The following is a 14551-nucleotide window of genomic DNA, read 5'->3' as shown; positions in this document are numbered from 1 at the left end:
TACAATTCAATTCAATGCTCCCTGTTACCTTTCAGATGCCCCTGAGACTCCACAGGGATCTAGTTAAAGAAAATGGTGCCCCCTGCTGACTAAGTCTGGGCTTGCGCCTCCCCTGGGCCCTGAAGAAAAATCCCTGGAAGCCCTGTGCACAGAATTGCAAATGATGATGTATCCCAGAGTGCCTTCCTTGTCCTAGGAATGTGTGTGGTAATGACTAATGCCACAAACAGTCCTGTCAGATAAATACAGAAAGCTGGCTACATTTGAATTTCAGATAAACAACCCATAATTGTTTGGTATATCTCAAGTAATGCAGGAATAATTTTTAGATTAAGTATGTCTACAATTATGAGTTGTTTATCTGAAATTCACATTTAGCTGGGCATTATTTTTATTCACTAAATCTGACAGTCCCAGACCAAGTGCGTGGAGGAGCTGGGAGACGGGCAGGAGACACTGGGTGGGCCACTGTCCTCCGGTGCCTCTGCCATCCCGGCGCCACCGCGCGGCCCAGGCAGAGCCGGAGACGAGGAGTTCTCGCGCTCTGCAGCGGTGCCCAGTTACACGACTCGGTTTGGGGAATCACTTTTAATGCAATGAGTCCCACCAGTGCAAGCCCCTGCACAGTGTGTGTGGTCCCCTTTGAGAATCTGAAGAGAGCTATGGCTTCCCTTTGACAGAAAAATGACACGTGTGAGCACTTATGGTATCACACACACACCTTTACATAAAATTTCAGGGAGTTCCCAGCCTTCCTGTAAGAGTGACACCTTCCTTCTAGGGATGGGGTCTGACCGTGGCAGTTCTGGATTCTGAGGAGGAGGAAATGGTGCTTAGTCAGAACCTAAGCTGACACACGGTGCTTCTAGCAGCTCTGGCCACCCACGCACTGTGACAAAACACAGAAGTGGGAAAGAAGAAAGAGTCCGTTTCTCCCCGGGGAAATGCCTCAAACCTTTTCCCTCTTCCACCTCTCCCAGAAGGAACAAGGAGTCAGGTGTATTCGGACAAAGCCCAGCAGACCTCGTGGACTTGCTCAGCCAAGGGGGAGGCGCTGAGTGAGATCAGCCCTCATTACAAGACCCTCTTGGTTCCCTTTCCCATCCTTCTTGCCATGGCAGGCACAGCCCCTAGTTCCCAGTCTGAAGGCTGTGTCTGTCAGAAATCAGCTTTCACCAGCAGGTGGAAGCTTCCAGAATAAGTTCCGGACACTCTGAGCTGGGTGGGCAAAGCCATGGCCTGGACATTCTGGGAGATCTTGGAGTAGGGGAGCGCGGTCCTAACTGGGAAGCCCCTTGGCGTCCAGGGTCTGCTCCCAGCCCTGTAGAGGGAAGGTAGGAATGGCCCAGGTCAGAGGGTGTGGTTTTCACTTTCAGAATGTTCTAGATGATGAAAAACCTCATTGCAGGTTGCTTTCATCTTTGTCAGCATGCTTATGTGACATCCCAGCTCTTGAGGACTGCACTGTGGAATACGCCCCCAAACTGACCTAGCTGTCTCAAATGGGCAATCATGATGAAATACCCAACTGTAGGATGTTTTATGTTGAACGTTTTCTGCAATTAAAAAAATTAACTAACCTCATTTTTCTGGATGGTGGTATGATTTTCGACTTTAATTTCTTTAGAAGGGTCCTTTATTCCAAAATGGATAGCTTTCCCTAAAACTCTTAGAGTTAAAATGTCCTTTTATAAGTCATTAATGGTGATATTAGATTCTTTTTAATGTCCTCACCTGAAAAAAAAAAGCCAGCACACCTCTGTCAGCCCCCCACATTATCTGGATTTCTCCTAGAACAGGAGATGCAAACAGCTGGGCGCACACACCTCGCTGACCTGACCTGCGGGAAGCGGAGACTGGCTTTGGGGCCCTGCTCTCCCGAAGTCAAGCGACCTTCAGCAGGGGCACTTCAGGCTCCCTGTTCCAAACACGGGAGACTTGTTTCTGGCCCAGCTCCCCCCAGGAGTGCTGTAAAGACAAAATGTCATGGACCGAAAAGCTATGGGAAAGGAGGAGCTCAACGAATACATTAGATTGCTGCTCCTAAAGACAGCTGGTGTGTTCTCGGAGGGCAGGGCCAAATGATCCCGCAGAGACTGGGGACAATTTCTTTGCCAGGGCATCTGGGGAAAGTGACCAGCGCCAGTCATGAAATGTGCAAACTGTCCCACTGACAGGTGGAGCTGGGCTGCAGAGAGAGTGGCCCCCTGGGGAGATTTGCCCCCCTCCCTCAAAATGGCCCAGGTCCCAGACACAACTACAGCTCCGGGAACTCTGAGTTCTAGCTAATCTCAGGGCCATACCCAGGGACTGCCTGCAGGTCATTCAACCTTCCCTAACTTGTTTTTTCATTTCTGGGAGGTGCAGATGCTTGCTCAGTCTTCACGAGGGCGTCGCAGGGCTGTGGGGAAACACATCGTGCATTCCTAAACATCTCCCTTCCAGATTAGCCGCAGTGTTTAATTCCTGCCTCATTAAGTCCTTTGAAAAATAGTGTATCATTTTCCTGTCTTCTCATGTTTAATTCCAGAACAGCTTTCTCCACGGTTTTACTCCAAATCACATTTGTGGGCACTCCCCTTGCCCTAGGCCAAGGGGTGTACTGAGCATGGAAAAGCCACTTCACCTGGAGCCTGGGCACAGACAGCTGGGGAGGTGGGCCTGATGGTTTGACCAAAGCAGACTTAAGGACAGTCCACCCCAAACCAAGAACAGTGTTTGGAAAAGCCCATGCTGGTTCCCTCCCTTTTACACATAGCTGAGAATTAACTTCACGTGAAAGTCCTTTGATCTTTAGAAACCGGAGGCATCAGGCCGCCCAGGGTTAGGGATCAACAATACTTTGGTTTGAACTTGCCTGGAATTTCACATTTACCAGCCCTATTATAACCTAACAGAGTGCCACCCAACTGAGCCTCACCTAGTGCGCTCAGTTCCGGTGACCCTGTGAGGGAGCACGCCATCCCAGACGCACTGGCAGCTCACACGACACTTTCAAATATCTTCCAATCGAGCTGGAAGATGTCTCACTGCAGAGCCACTCTTCTGCCCAAGCTCTCACTTGGAAGGCCTGGAGGCAGCAGCTCGGGGAGGAGCCAGGCAGTTTAAAACCCCATTCCCCACTTGGCGGCGGAGCCAAAGCTCACTTCCTCCTTTCATCTTCCCACTCTCTCCAGCTCAAGCCTCACCTTGCCCAGGCGCCTTCCTTGTTACCCCTGAACATCTGAGATTCGATGCTTTATTTACCTATCTCCCTACTAGACTATGAACCCCCTGAAGGCTAAGTACTGGTGCGACTCAACTTTGAACTCCCAGCATACTCACAGAGGTGGCGCACAGAACGGACAGGGGACTAAATGAACATACCAGAACCGGACTTCTTGCCCATTGTTGGTAGGACGTGCTTGCTTTAGTATCAGGTTGAGGGCCTTGCTGAGTTGTTGGAAATTCTGCCTTGCTCTCGGTGACTAGGGTTAGACATATCTGAGACAGCCAGTTGGCAACGGCACGGGGCAGAGGGACAGGACTGGTCTGGTATCTGGGAAAATGTCTCTTGTTAAGACAACAGGCCCAGATGTGGATTGCTTGTAGGCCCCTGGCCCTGGTAACATGCTACCTAACCAGCCCACAGGAGATCAATCCAATAGAGAAGGAGCTAATTGATGCAACTTTCAGGATGAAAAACACACAGCAGGGAAAGGGATGAAGGAAGGAAGCTCAGCCAGATGTACGGAAAACCTCTTTTCTCAAGGAGTTCAAAATGAGGGGGGCCTGGAGGGCCAGAGCTGTGGTGACATCTGGGCCCCTGGAGAGGGAGATGAGTGCAAATGAGGTAGGGCTTGAAAGGCTGGGCGGGGGGTGGCAAGGCCGGGCTCAGGAAGAAGGCTGGGCTCCCATCTGGAGAGCCCAGGGGCCGGAGCTGCTAAACAGATGGAGTGAAAGTTGCAGCTGGTGGAAATGCACTTTCATGTGTAAAGTGCGGTCCCTGGAGGATTGCGATTTCCAACTCTGAAGGCAGCAGTGGGCAGGTGGCTGTGTGCCATGCTCCGCCTCCTCTCCCTGTGGCCACCCAGAACACTCGACAGCAGCTCTGTGCCAGGACTCAGCCACCCTGCCTTCCGCCAGCATCCCTTTTCAACAGAAGCTGGCATGGTGACACCCTGCCACAGCCAGGATGGCAGAGGACTGCAATGCTTTGGCAGCTGAAGGGGGCAGGGAGATAGGAAGGATTAATCCAGCCTCCCCAGGAGGAGACCAGGTGGACCGAGAACAGACAGAGATGGAGAGGGAATGCAACGTCCCAAAGCTGTCCATGACATACATATCGGGTCTCCGCTTTTGGGTGAGCTTTGGGGGAAGAGGAGGCAGTGGAAAAATGTGGGCACACAGCAGACTCTGAGGCTCTGGGCTCAGTTTACCCCAACCTCAAGAGCAGTTTCTTGACTTGGCTGGTGGCTCGGTTAGTTGGAGCATCGTCCCATATGCCAAAAGGTTCTAAGTTCAAGCCCTGAGGTCGGTACCGGTCTGGGAGCATATAGGAGGCAAATGATTGACGTTTCTCTCACCAACCGCGCCCCCCCTCCCGCCCCCTTCCTCTCTCTCTCTAAAATCAGTAAATATATCCTTGGGTGAGGATATAAAAACGTTTTTTTAAAGAGAAGTTTCTTGAGGGGAGAATATATATAATTTTTTAAGAGAAATATTTGCCCACCAGAGCTCTAAGAGAGAAAGTGATTTTTTACATTCGATGGCTCGAACACAGCCACCTGTCCTGGCATATTTAGACCCTTACCTGGGGGAATGGAGGACACAAGCACGACTATACAATTTGTTCAAGTCCCTCCCTGTAAGAGTCAGGCTCTTGAAGGAACTAGCCACCCAGCCAGGCCAACCACACCGAGAGGCAGCAGCTTGGGCAGTGAGCGTCCAGCTATGCCGAGTCCCCCTCTCTCTATATTTGCGTTAGGCTGCGCTCCAGGTCATCGAGAACAGAAAACTGCCAACTCTGTCTTGTTAAAATTCAAGTACTTTTTTTTTTAGAATATGTGATTTTTTTTTTTTTCCTTTAAAAGCAGAAACAAAAACAGACTGGAGCCCAGTCCTTTATCCCCGTTGTGTCCATTTTTCCAAGAGATATCACTATTTGAGATAATAACTTAAATATTCCTGCAGTGGAGGTAGTCTCTCTCTTCCTAGTGGGATGTCTTCTTGGCTCCTTTCCCAAATTTGGCATCAAGACCAAGACCTACAGAAAAGAAGAAAATGGGCTGAGCATTATGAGGAAAAATAAAACCTAATAATGATTTGGGGGGAAAAGAAAAGGTCAGCCAAGGTTCTCCAAAACTGGGGCTTTAAGTAAAACTAGTTTCCAAACATGGGTTTTATAAAGCTCCCTCAGAGAAAGAGAGTGGCATCAAATCAATCACCAAGATACCAGTAACTATATACACATATAAATACAGCAAGACTAAAAGAAACATAAGAGTCAAAATTTCTAAGCTTGTCCTCTCAGCTCGTCCATAGCATAAGCAGGGAGTAAGTATAATGGTTTTACCCTGTTCGGTGTCTGGGGAAACCCGAGTCACTGGAAGGAAATCACTAAAATGAAATGCTCATTAAGAAGGTTGGATCAAGGGAGAACCAAGATGGCAACGTAGGTAGACACACTGCGCCTCCTCGCACAACCAGAACTGACAGAGAATCTAACGGCAAGGAAGTCCGACACCAAGGAAATAAAAAATAAACATTCATCCAGACCGGTAGGAGGGGCAGAGACGGGCACGGGGGTGGAGAGGACTCGCATTGCCATGGCGGGCCCGAGACTGGCGGAGTGTGGGACGAACGGGGCAGGCAGTCTGACCACTAGCAGACCCTGCGGCCCCACATTCGCGCGGATAAACCAGACAAACAGCGGGGAGAGAAGCAGACCATGCTACCCAGGGCTCCAGCGCGGGGAAATAAAGCCTCAAACCTCTGATTGAAAACGCCCGTGGGGGTTGGGGCGGCAGCAGGAGAGACTCCCAGCCTCACAGGAGAGGTTGTTGGAGAGACCCACAGGGGCCTAGAGTGTGCGCAGGCCCACCCACTCAGGAACCAGCACCAGAGGGGCCCAGTTTGATTGTGGGTATCGGAGTGAAAGATTGAAATTCGGGGGAGAGTGAAGCGGGCGCCATTGCTCCCTCTCGGCCCCTCCCCCACATACAGCGTCACAGCGCAGCCACCAGCGTTACCCCGCCCCGGTGAACACCTAAGCCTCTGCCCCTTTAAGTAACAGAAGCACCAAGACAAAAAAAAAAAAAAAGGCCCAAACGACAGAACACTTCAAAGTTCCAGAAAAAATACAACTAAGTAAGGAAGAGATAGCCAACCTATCGGATGCACAGTTCAAAACACTGGTTATCAAGACGCTCACAGAATTGGCTGAATTTGTTCGAAAACCAGATGAAAAAATGAAGCCTACGCTAAGAGAAACAAAGGAAAATGTACAGGGAACCAATAGTGATGCGAAGGAAACTGGGACTCAAATCAATGGTGTGGACCAGAAGGAAGAAAGAAACATCCAACCAGAAAAGAAGGAAGAAACAAGAATTCGGAAAAATGAGGAGAGGCTTAGGAACCTCCAGGACATCTTGAAACGTTCCAACATCCAAATTATAGGGGTGCCAGAAGGAGAATAGGAAGAACAAAAAATTGAAAACTTATCTGAACAAATAATGAAGGAGAACTCCCCTCATCTGGCAAAGGAAATAGACTTCCAGGAAGTCCAGGAAGCTCAGAGAGTCCCAAAGAAGCTGGATCCAAGGAGGAACACACCAAGGCACATCATCATTACATTAGCCAAGATGAAACAGAAGGAGAGAATCTTAGAAGCAGCGAGAGAAAAGGAGACAGTTACCTACAAAGGAGTTCCCATAAGACTGTCAGCTGATTTCTCAAAAGAGATCTTACAGGCAAGAAGGGACTGGAAAGAAGCATTCCAAGTCATGAAAGGCAAGGGCCTACATTCAAGATTACTGTTATCCAGCAAAGCTATCATTTAGAATGGAAGGGAAGATAAAGTGCTTCTCAGATAAGGTCAAGTTAAAGAAGTTCATCATCACCAAGCCCTTATTATATGAAATGTTAAAGGGAGTTACCTAAGAAAAAGAAGATCAAAAATAGGAACAGTAAAAATGACAGCAAACTCACAGTTATTAACGACCACACCTAAAACAAAAACGAGAGCAAACTAGGCAAACAACTAGAACAGGAACAGAACCATAGAGATGGAGATCACATGGAGGGTTATCAACAGGGGAGTGGGAGGGAGAGAGGGGGAGAAAGGTACAGAGAATAAGTAGCATAGATGATAGGTGGAAAATAGACAGGGGGAGGGTAAGAATAGTGTAGGAAATGTAGAAGCCAAAGAACTTATAAGTATGACCCATGGACATGAACTATAGGGGGGGGAATGTGGGAGGGAGGGGGTGGGCAGGATGGAGTGGGGTGGGGGGGGAATGGGACAACTGTAATAGCATAATCAATAAATATATTAAAAAAAAAAAAGAAGGTTGGATCAGACGTAATGCTTCCTTTTCTCTTTTAAAGCAAGTGTCCTCATGACACAGGAATTCTACTTCTGGGTATTCTCCAAAGAAAATGAGAACACTAATTCAAAAAACTGTGTTACTGCAAGATTATTTACAGTAACCAAAAACATGGAAGCAACCAAGTGTCTGTCCATCGGTAGATGAATCGATAAAGTAGATGTGGTATGTATACACACACATACACACATTTACATATGTAATACAATAGACTATCACTTAGTAATAAAAAAGAATGAAATCAAATCTTGCCATTTGCAACAACACGGATGGACCGAGACGGTGTTATACTAAGTGAAATAAGTCAGAGAAAGACAAATACGCCCTGGCTGGTGTGGCTCAGTGGACTGAGTGCTGGCCTGGGAACCAAAGGGTTGCCAGTTCGATTTCCAGTCAGGGCACACGCCCGGGATGCCGGCCACGTCCCCAATAGGGGGTGTGTGAGAGGCAACCACACACTGATGTTTCTCTCCCTCTCTTTCTCCTTCCCTTCCCCTCTAAAAATAAGTAAAATCCTAAAAAAAAAAAAAAAAAGACAAATACTGTAGGATTTCACTTATACTTGAAATCTTAAAAAACCAAAACAAACATAACAAAACAAAAATAGACTCATAGAACCAAAGAATAAATAGAGGGTTGTCAAAGGGGAAGGGGGATGGGGAGATGGGTGAAAAAGGTGAAGAGGAATAAAAGGTACCATCTCCCAATGATAAAACAGACAAGCCACAGAGGTGTAGTGAACAGCATAGGAAATATAGACAGTGACACTGAAATAACTTGGCACGGTGACAGATGGTTACTACACTTAGTGTTGCGATCACTGTGGTGATCACATTATCAGGCATAAAAATGTCACATCACTACGCTGTCTACCTGAAATGAATATACTATTATATGCCAACTATACTGTCATTAAAAAATTTTGCTTTAAGTTTTCCCTAAAATAACTAAATAAACTTCATACACGTACAAGTAAATTCTAGGGGAGGAAAGAATAAAGCCCTGCCACTGTCTCTCTGTGTGGCCCAGAGACGCCTGTGCGCAGCGGATGGAACTCACCCAAGAACACGAGCACAGTGCCCACCCACTGCATGGGGCTGATCGGGTTGGCAAAGAGGATCACGGAGGCCAGAATGGTGAAGAACTTTCGAGTCGTGGTGATGATAGAGCAGGTCAGCGGACCGAAATACACAACTGTCATGAAGATGAAGCTCTAGAGGGAGACAGGGAAAGGTGGGGTCAGGCGGGGTCTTGCGTAATTGCCGCAAGGTCTCAAGTCTGTAACAGGACATCGGGGCTAATCCTGCCACCCCTCTTCTCCCAGCCAAGCCGCCCCCTCTCAAGGCACTCACCTGACCCAGGGCACTGGCTAGGCCGAAGAGCAGGATGTTATACATGATGGCAGGGTACCTTTCAGCAAAGCTCAAGAACTCCCAGACCTCCCCAGTGAACAGGATTCCTAGGAAGAAATGTCCCAAGAGGAACGGTGCATCCTGGGAGTCTACACCCTTGCAGACACCCAGACAGCCTGCTAAAGTAACCTGAAAGAGGGTGAGACGTGGGGAATGTAGGGAGTGAGCTTTTATTATCCCATCTGGAGTCCTTTTCCTATTTTTCTCATTAGAGAAATTAAAGTCTCTCCCAAGAAAGGTTTGAACGTTAATTAGTTACTTCTGCCAACAGTGCCTGAAAGTAGACATCCTCGGATGTTGTGGAGACGCTGCTCCACACCACCCCAGCTCAAGGCAGCCAAGCACCGCTCACCTCCAGCCATCAGCAGCCTCCTCCGTTGATTCTAGTGAGCTATATGAAAAATACTTCCTACATGTGCCCAGGTTTAGAAAAGGTTATGAGGTACTGATCTAAAAGCAAATGCATTCACTTTTTAAAATATTTTATTTATTTATTTTCAGAGAAAGGGAGGAAGAGAAACATCAATGTGTGGTTGCTTCTCTGATGCCCCAGCTGGGGACCTGGCCCACAACCCAGGCATGTGTACTGACTGGGAATTGAATGGGAGACCCTCTGACTCCCAGCCCGGTGCTCAATCCACTGAGCCACACCAGCCAGGGCCAAATGCATTCACTTTTGAGCTATATTCAATATATACCACATACCAGTGTCTCACCTCCCCTAGAGGAGGGTGAGTTCCCAAGGTACCCCTTTGTTCTACTGCCATGTGTCCTCCCACGTTGCCCCAGACCGTGCCAGGAACAAGTAGCTAGCACAGCCTGCCAATGAAGGTTTCTCCAGGACAATTCTCGGGAGCTTGGACATAAGGGCATCTTAGAGTCAGGCAGGACTTTGGTCCGGGCCAAGTTAGCAACTGGCATCTGAGCCAGAGATTAACTGGACGAGGGCAGTCTGCCCTCTGGTGACACATGGAAAGAACAGCAGCAGTGCTTCTTACCAGCTCCGAGCAGCAGCGTCGACCAGAGGTTAATGTTCAGCATCATGTGGTTGGAGCCTGTCTGGTAAAGCGCCCGCATGTGGTCCTGGGAAACACCTGTCAGTCCGTCCAGGGTCAGAGATAACAACTGGGGAAAAAAAGGGTGCGACTTGCAGTGAGAAGGCCAACAGCGCTCCTCCCCAGCCCAGGACCCGGGGCGCTCATCTTCCTGAGGCTCCTCAGAACGCTGCTGCCTTAGGACAGAGCCATCAGAACAAGATGTCGCCGTATGGCCATGGGCGGGGGATGGGGAGAAACCATGCAGGCTCCCTGGTCCCCCAGGCACTAGGATGACAGGCTATCTGGGCCACATGGTTGTAACATCATCAGAACGGGGCAGGAAGCCTACCGCTTTCCAACACAATGCCATGGAGCCTGGTGTGCAGGGCCCTACAGCAGGCTGGGGGAGCCACATACATTCTTCCGTTAAAGCTAGAGAGAGAAAACCTATTCCCAGCAGTTTGGCCTCCTGGCATGGAGGAGAGACTGGATTCTGTGACCACACTGCCTGGACTGGAATCCTGCGCAGTGTTAACCACTGACTGCCACTTAACAGTCAGGGGCAAGTGACATAACCTCTGTGTTCAGTTTCTTCATCTATAAAACGCAGATAGCACTATCTATGTTATACGGTTATTGTTATAAAAATTAATCAGTATGTAAAGCACTTGGAACAGTGCCTAAATACGTAGTTAGCAAGAGCTACTATATTATTATTTATCTCCAACTCTGGCTTCCAGGTTTCTCAGAAAGCCACAGTGGGAGACACACTACTCCTTCACTCTGTTCTCAGACTTCTGGGGTGTTACACCAGCATTCAGACACAAGCCTCAGGGTTGTCCCTTCAACAGGAGAGCTGAGCTGCAACGCAACATTTCAAGCTTCCCACTATGGTCTTAGCAGAGCCAGGGACCATGTAGCAAGAGACAAAGACCAGAAATGGGGGCAAGGAAAAACACAGCCTCCCTCAAGACGTGTAACTAGCCTTTTCCTGCCACGGCGGGTTGTTCCTTGGTGAAGATTACTGGAAAAGGCTGCCTCCCCACCAGGAGCTCGTACCAGGAGCAGCTCTCCATAGCCAATTGTGTGTTCTTCCATCCCAACTACTTTCTTGGGTTTGTACATGAAAAGGGCCACTCCGGCCACAATAAGCAACACACACAGGTACTTGGCCATTGGGTACTTCTTCTTCAAGAGGGTCACTCCAAGGAGCATGACTACAGGGAAGAAAGAGAGTGAAAAATTCAGGTACCCACAGGCATTGCTAAACCCTCTACCTAGGAGCCAAGAAAAGGTTCACGGGAGAAAAGAATGTCTGAGAAGGAAGGCCTACGGAGGGTAACAGGAGGGGGAGGCTGGCACCTAGACAGAGAGAGAGGGTTGAGCAACAGGGTTGAACAGAGAGTGTAAGGCAGGGGAAAGGTAGAGAACCAAGATGAAAGGTCCAGGAAGGAACAGGGCAAAGGTGGATAGAGTGAGGAAGAATGAAAGGTTGAGAGAAAGTCACTCATGATCAAAATGGGGTTCAGGGTGTCCACCAGCCATGGAAGCACACGGGACACAAAATGCCTGACCACACAAAGCCTCTGGCTCCCAGCTTATGCACACCCCACACCAAAGGAAGTGACAGGTGACAGGATGGCAGGGAGGAGGGACGGAGGGAAGTCCTGCAGATAGCTATGATGGGGGTGATGTAGCCTGAAGGGACACAGAGCTCCAGCAGAGAAGGTGAGAGCTCATTACAGGACACATGAGGTTGGAAGACGGGCGACCGTCTTCTTCTGCTTACCTGGAATCGGCTTGCAGGATTTACCAAGGACCTGAAATTAAATTCAGCAAATCATTTCCGAGCATCTGTTGTGTGCCAGGTGCTACGCTAGGTGCTACGTTAGGATGAGTCAGTGGGGGCCTGCACTGACCGCAGAGAGCACGGCCTCAGAAAGCAGCCCTATCGTGGCAACCCACCCCCACTAAACCTCAGATCCATGGTTCTTCACACTCTAAAGCTCTCAAACACACTCTCCTTTTATTTAAGTCACAGACCTGTGGGAAGAGTCCTTAGTTCTTTTCAAATAACATCTGAGCCAACCCTCATCCCATCCTGAGGTTTCACCTGAGTCGGGTAGTTGACAAACTGTAGTGCTGAGTTGCTGGAGACCATGGCACCCAGATAGGAAACAGAACAGGCAGCATAGAGCCAGCTCCGGGTACGGTCCACCCTGGCAGTGTCAAAAAACTGGATCACTGGGAGAAGGAAAAAAAAAAAAAAAAAAAAAAAAACAGACAAGAAAAAGCTGATGGGAAAAACCTAGAATGGACATCTGAGCCAAAGTCAAAGCCACATGAAAGGAACTTGCCAGTCAAATAAGATAAGAAGCACAAGTTATTTTTGTCCTCTTGCACTGGGACATCTCTGTAGATTATTCAACTTTCCAATCCCACCTGATCTTACCATGAGACCACATGCAGGGCAGGAGTGGGGCACTCACTGGGTTCAAGGGACTAGTCAGCCTGCTGCCAGCCCCCAGGGGACAGAGAGAAAATCGCAAACCATGTTTGAAGCTGACACATAAAGGAAAATCAAAGAGGCAAAGAAAAAATTAAGTAGTCTCCACAGGGATCTAAAGTACAGAAGACCCATTTTCTGCACGTGTCTGACTCAGGAGGTCTAATTTAAGGAAATGGGGTTTTACCCCGAACCAAAGCCATGAGTTTTATAGACTGAACAGAGAGGCTGTGTGAAGTGTAAAAGGGAGTGGGGATCTTGAAAGTTAGACCTTCCGGTTGGATCACTGCCTCGTGCCCAGAATACAAAGAGGAGGCCACGTAGCAGATTACTATCGCGGTACTCACGGATCTTGGCGAACAGGGCATTGATCACACACTGGATGAAGACCAAAGTTAAGACAAAAGTGAACTTCTCCTGCTTGGCTCCCTCCCCATACTTTCCTCTTGTTCTAAGAATAAAATGCATGAGAAATAAAGGGGAGAAATTAGTGTATTTCCCTCAGTGTCATCTACTAGGTCCAGAGCCTTTGAAATTATCTTGCCTCTCTGGATGTAGGGAAAGTCTGATAAGGCTCCCTGGGCTCATTTACAAAAGGAGTCGATTTTACTGGATTTAGAAACTAGACATTCCAGTCTGCTAATCCCGTGGCCCAGGACAAGAACATCCATAAAGGATGGAGTTAGAAGAAACGTAGAAAATTAGATGGTGACTCGAGGCGCTGCAGGCAGCAGAAGAGATTTGGGCTACAGCAACGAGGCCGAGGGCGAAAGCGTCTGCTGTCTGCAAGCATCTAGGAGTTCCAAAGTGGAACCGGCACAGGTCACGGAAATCTGTTTGGCGGCATAAGTCCAGCCTGTAAAACCCCAGCCATGAGAACTAACGGGGGGAAGAGACAATTAAGGGAAGATAAATTCCCAACTGTAAAGATCAGTTTTAGCGTTTTGGAAATCTGGGGAGGCTGAGCCGCGTTGCAAAGGTGCAAGAGGAAACACGGTGGGCAGGGGCGTGAAGACGGCGAGCCCGGCCACAGGCTAGGGGGAGGGGGCGGGGTAGCGGGGAATGTCCGCTTTGCAACCCCTGGGACACGCTCACATCTTTTCCTGCAGGATCCCGTAGTAGAAATAGCAGACAAAGACGCCGAGGAAGCAGAGCGGCAGGCGCAGCCGGTCGGGCACCAGGGAGCTGCTTGCGGCCATGAGACGCCCGGACGACCCGACCGGAGACCCACTCACAGCCGGCAGCGGCGGCGGCAGCGGCGGCGACAGCTCCAGTCGGACATCGCCGACCGGCGACAGGGGCCTCATAGGAGCAGCATGCGACCGCCGCTCAGCAGGGCCCAACAGCCACCGCCAGAACTGCCAGCTCAGGGCCGCCGGGGGGGAAACTGCTCAGAACCCAGAAACCGCGTCCAAGGAAAGGAAACCCACCCTGAGAGGTTGCCTTCGTCCCTAGTGGCCGGGAAAGCTAGCTCCCTGGAGGTTAAAATCTCGCCCTCCAGATTCTTCCGATCAGGCAATTCCGAGGACAACTGCAACCCGGAGCCCATGGGGCGACCTACGAGGAACGCGGGCGTGATGATGTATGAGGATGTGTAGGCCGCCGATTGGCTGCGCTGTGTGAAGACGGACCGCTGGGCAGAGAGGTGGTGTGGGAGGCTGGGCAAATCGAATAGTCTTCTGCCCGGTCGGCCGTCAAGCTTCTGCTGGGTCCTAACGCCGTGAAATTCTTAGTGGAGCCTTAGCGCCCCCTAGCCGCTGCCTAGCGTCATCGACTGTACCCTCTCTACCAAAAGAACGTTCAAGGCCCCGCGTTTGAGAGCAATCCTCCTACTAAGGCAATTTCATTCACTAGGCTTCCAGGGGCGGCAGGGCTTTCGTCACAGTTCCTTCACGTCAAGGCAGGGCAACCTACGCACGACACCTAAATTCCGAGCCACAGTTTTCTATCTGTAAGCTAGGGATAGATAATCAGTAATAGCCACCTTGTCACCTCTTGACTGTTCCAATG

General features: G+C 49.5%; 1 protein-coding gene across 2 annotated transcripts; it reads right to left on the bottom strand.

Moving 5' to 3' along the window:
• Positions 1-5006: 5006 nt before the first annotated feature.
• SLC35B1 (solute carrier family 35 member B1) lies at positions 5007-14160 on the bottom strand. 2 transcript variants are annotated; one of them, XM_045182504.2, is made up of 9 exons: positions 13972-14160; positions 12889-12992; positions 12149-12279; positions 11825-11855; positions 11095-11252; positions 9997-10123; positions 8939-9045; positions 8646-8799; positions 5007-5245 (listed from the first exon to the last, which is right to left on the bottom strand). In XM_045182504.2, exons 1-9 carry the CDS (start codon positions 14088-14090, stop codon positions 5193-5195), a joined length of 984 nt encoding a protein of 327 aa, XP_045038439.2. In that variant the 5' UTR covers positions 14091-14160; the 3' UTR covers positions 5007-5192. The 2 variants fall into 2 exon arrangements, with proteins under 2 accessions (XP_045038439.2, XP_024429022.2); XM_024573254.4 differs by lacking the exon at positions 13972-14160 and adding an exon at positions 13637-13867.
• Between the last annotated feature and the right edge of the window lie 391 nt (positions 14161-14551).

Source organism: Desmodus rotundus, chromosome 9, assembly GCF_022682495.2.
Source record: "Desmodus rotundus isolate HL8 chromosome 9, HLdesRot8A.1, whole genome shotgun sequence".
Taxonomy (NCBI): Eukaryota; Metazoa; Chordata; class Mammalia; order Chiroptera; family Phyllostomidae; genus Desmodus; species Desmodus rotundus.
The sequence above is the reverse complement of the archived record's forward strand: the minus strand, read 5'-3'. Positions and strand labels throughout refer to the sequence as shown.

Excerpts from the sequence above, each read along its gene's own strand:
- SLC35B1 (XM_024573254.4), bottom strand. The coding sequence starts at position 13,848 with ATGAGGCCCCTGTCGCCGGTCGGCGATGTCCGACTGGAGCTGTCGCCG. Across the intron at positions 12,993-13,636 it reads GGGATCCTGCAGGAAAAGAT|AACAAGAGGAAAGTATGGGG; the intron begins GTGAGCGTGTCC and ends TTTTATTCTTAG. Across the intron at positions 9,046-9,996 it reads GACGCTGCTGCTCGGAGCTG|GAATCCTGTTCACTGGGGAG; the intron begins GTAAGAAGCACT and ends ATTTCTTCCTAG.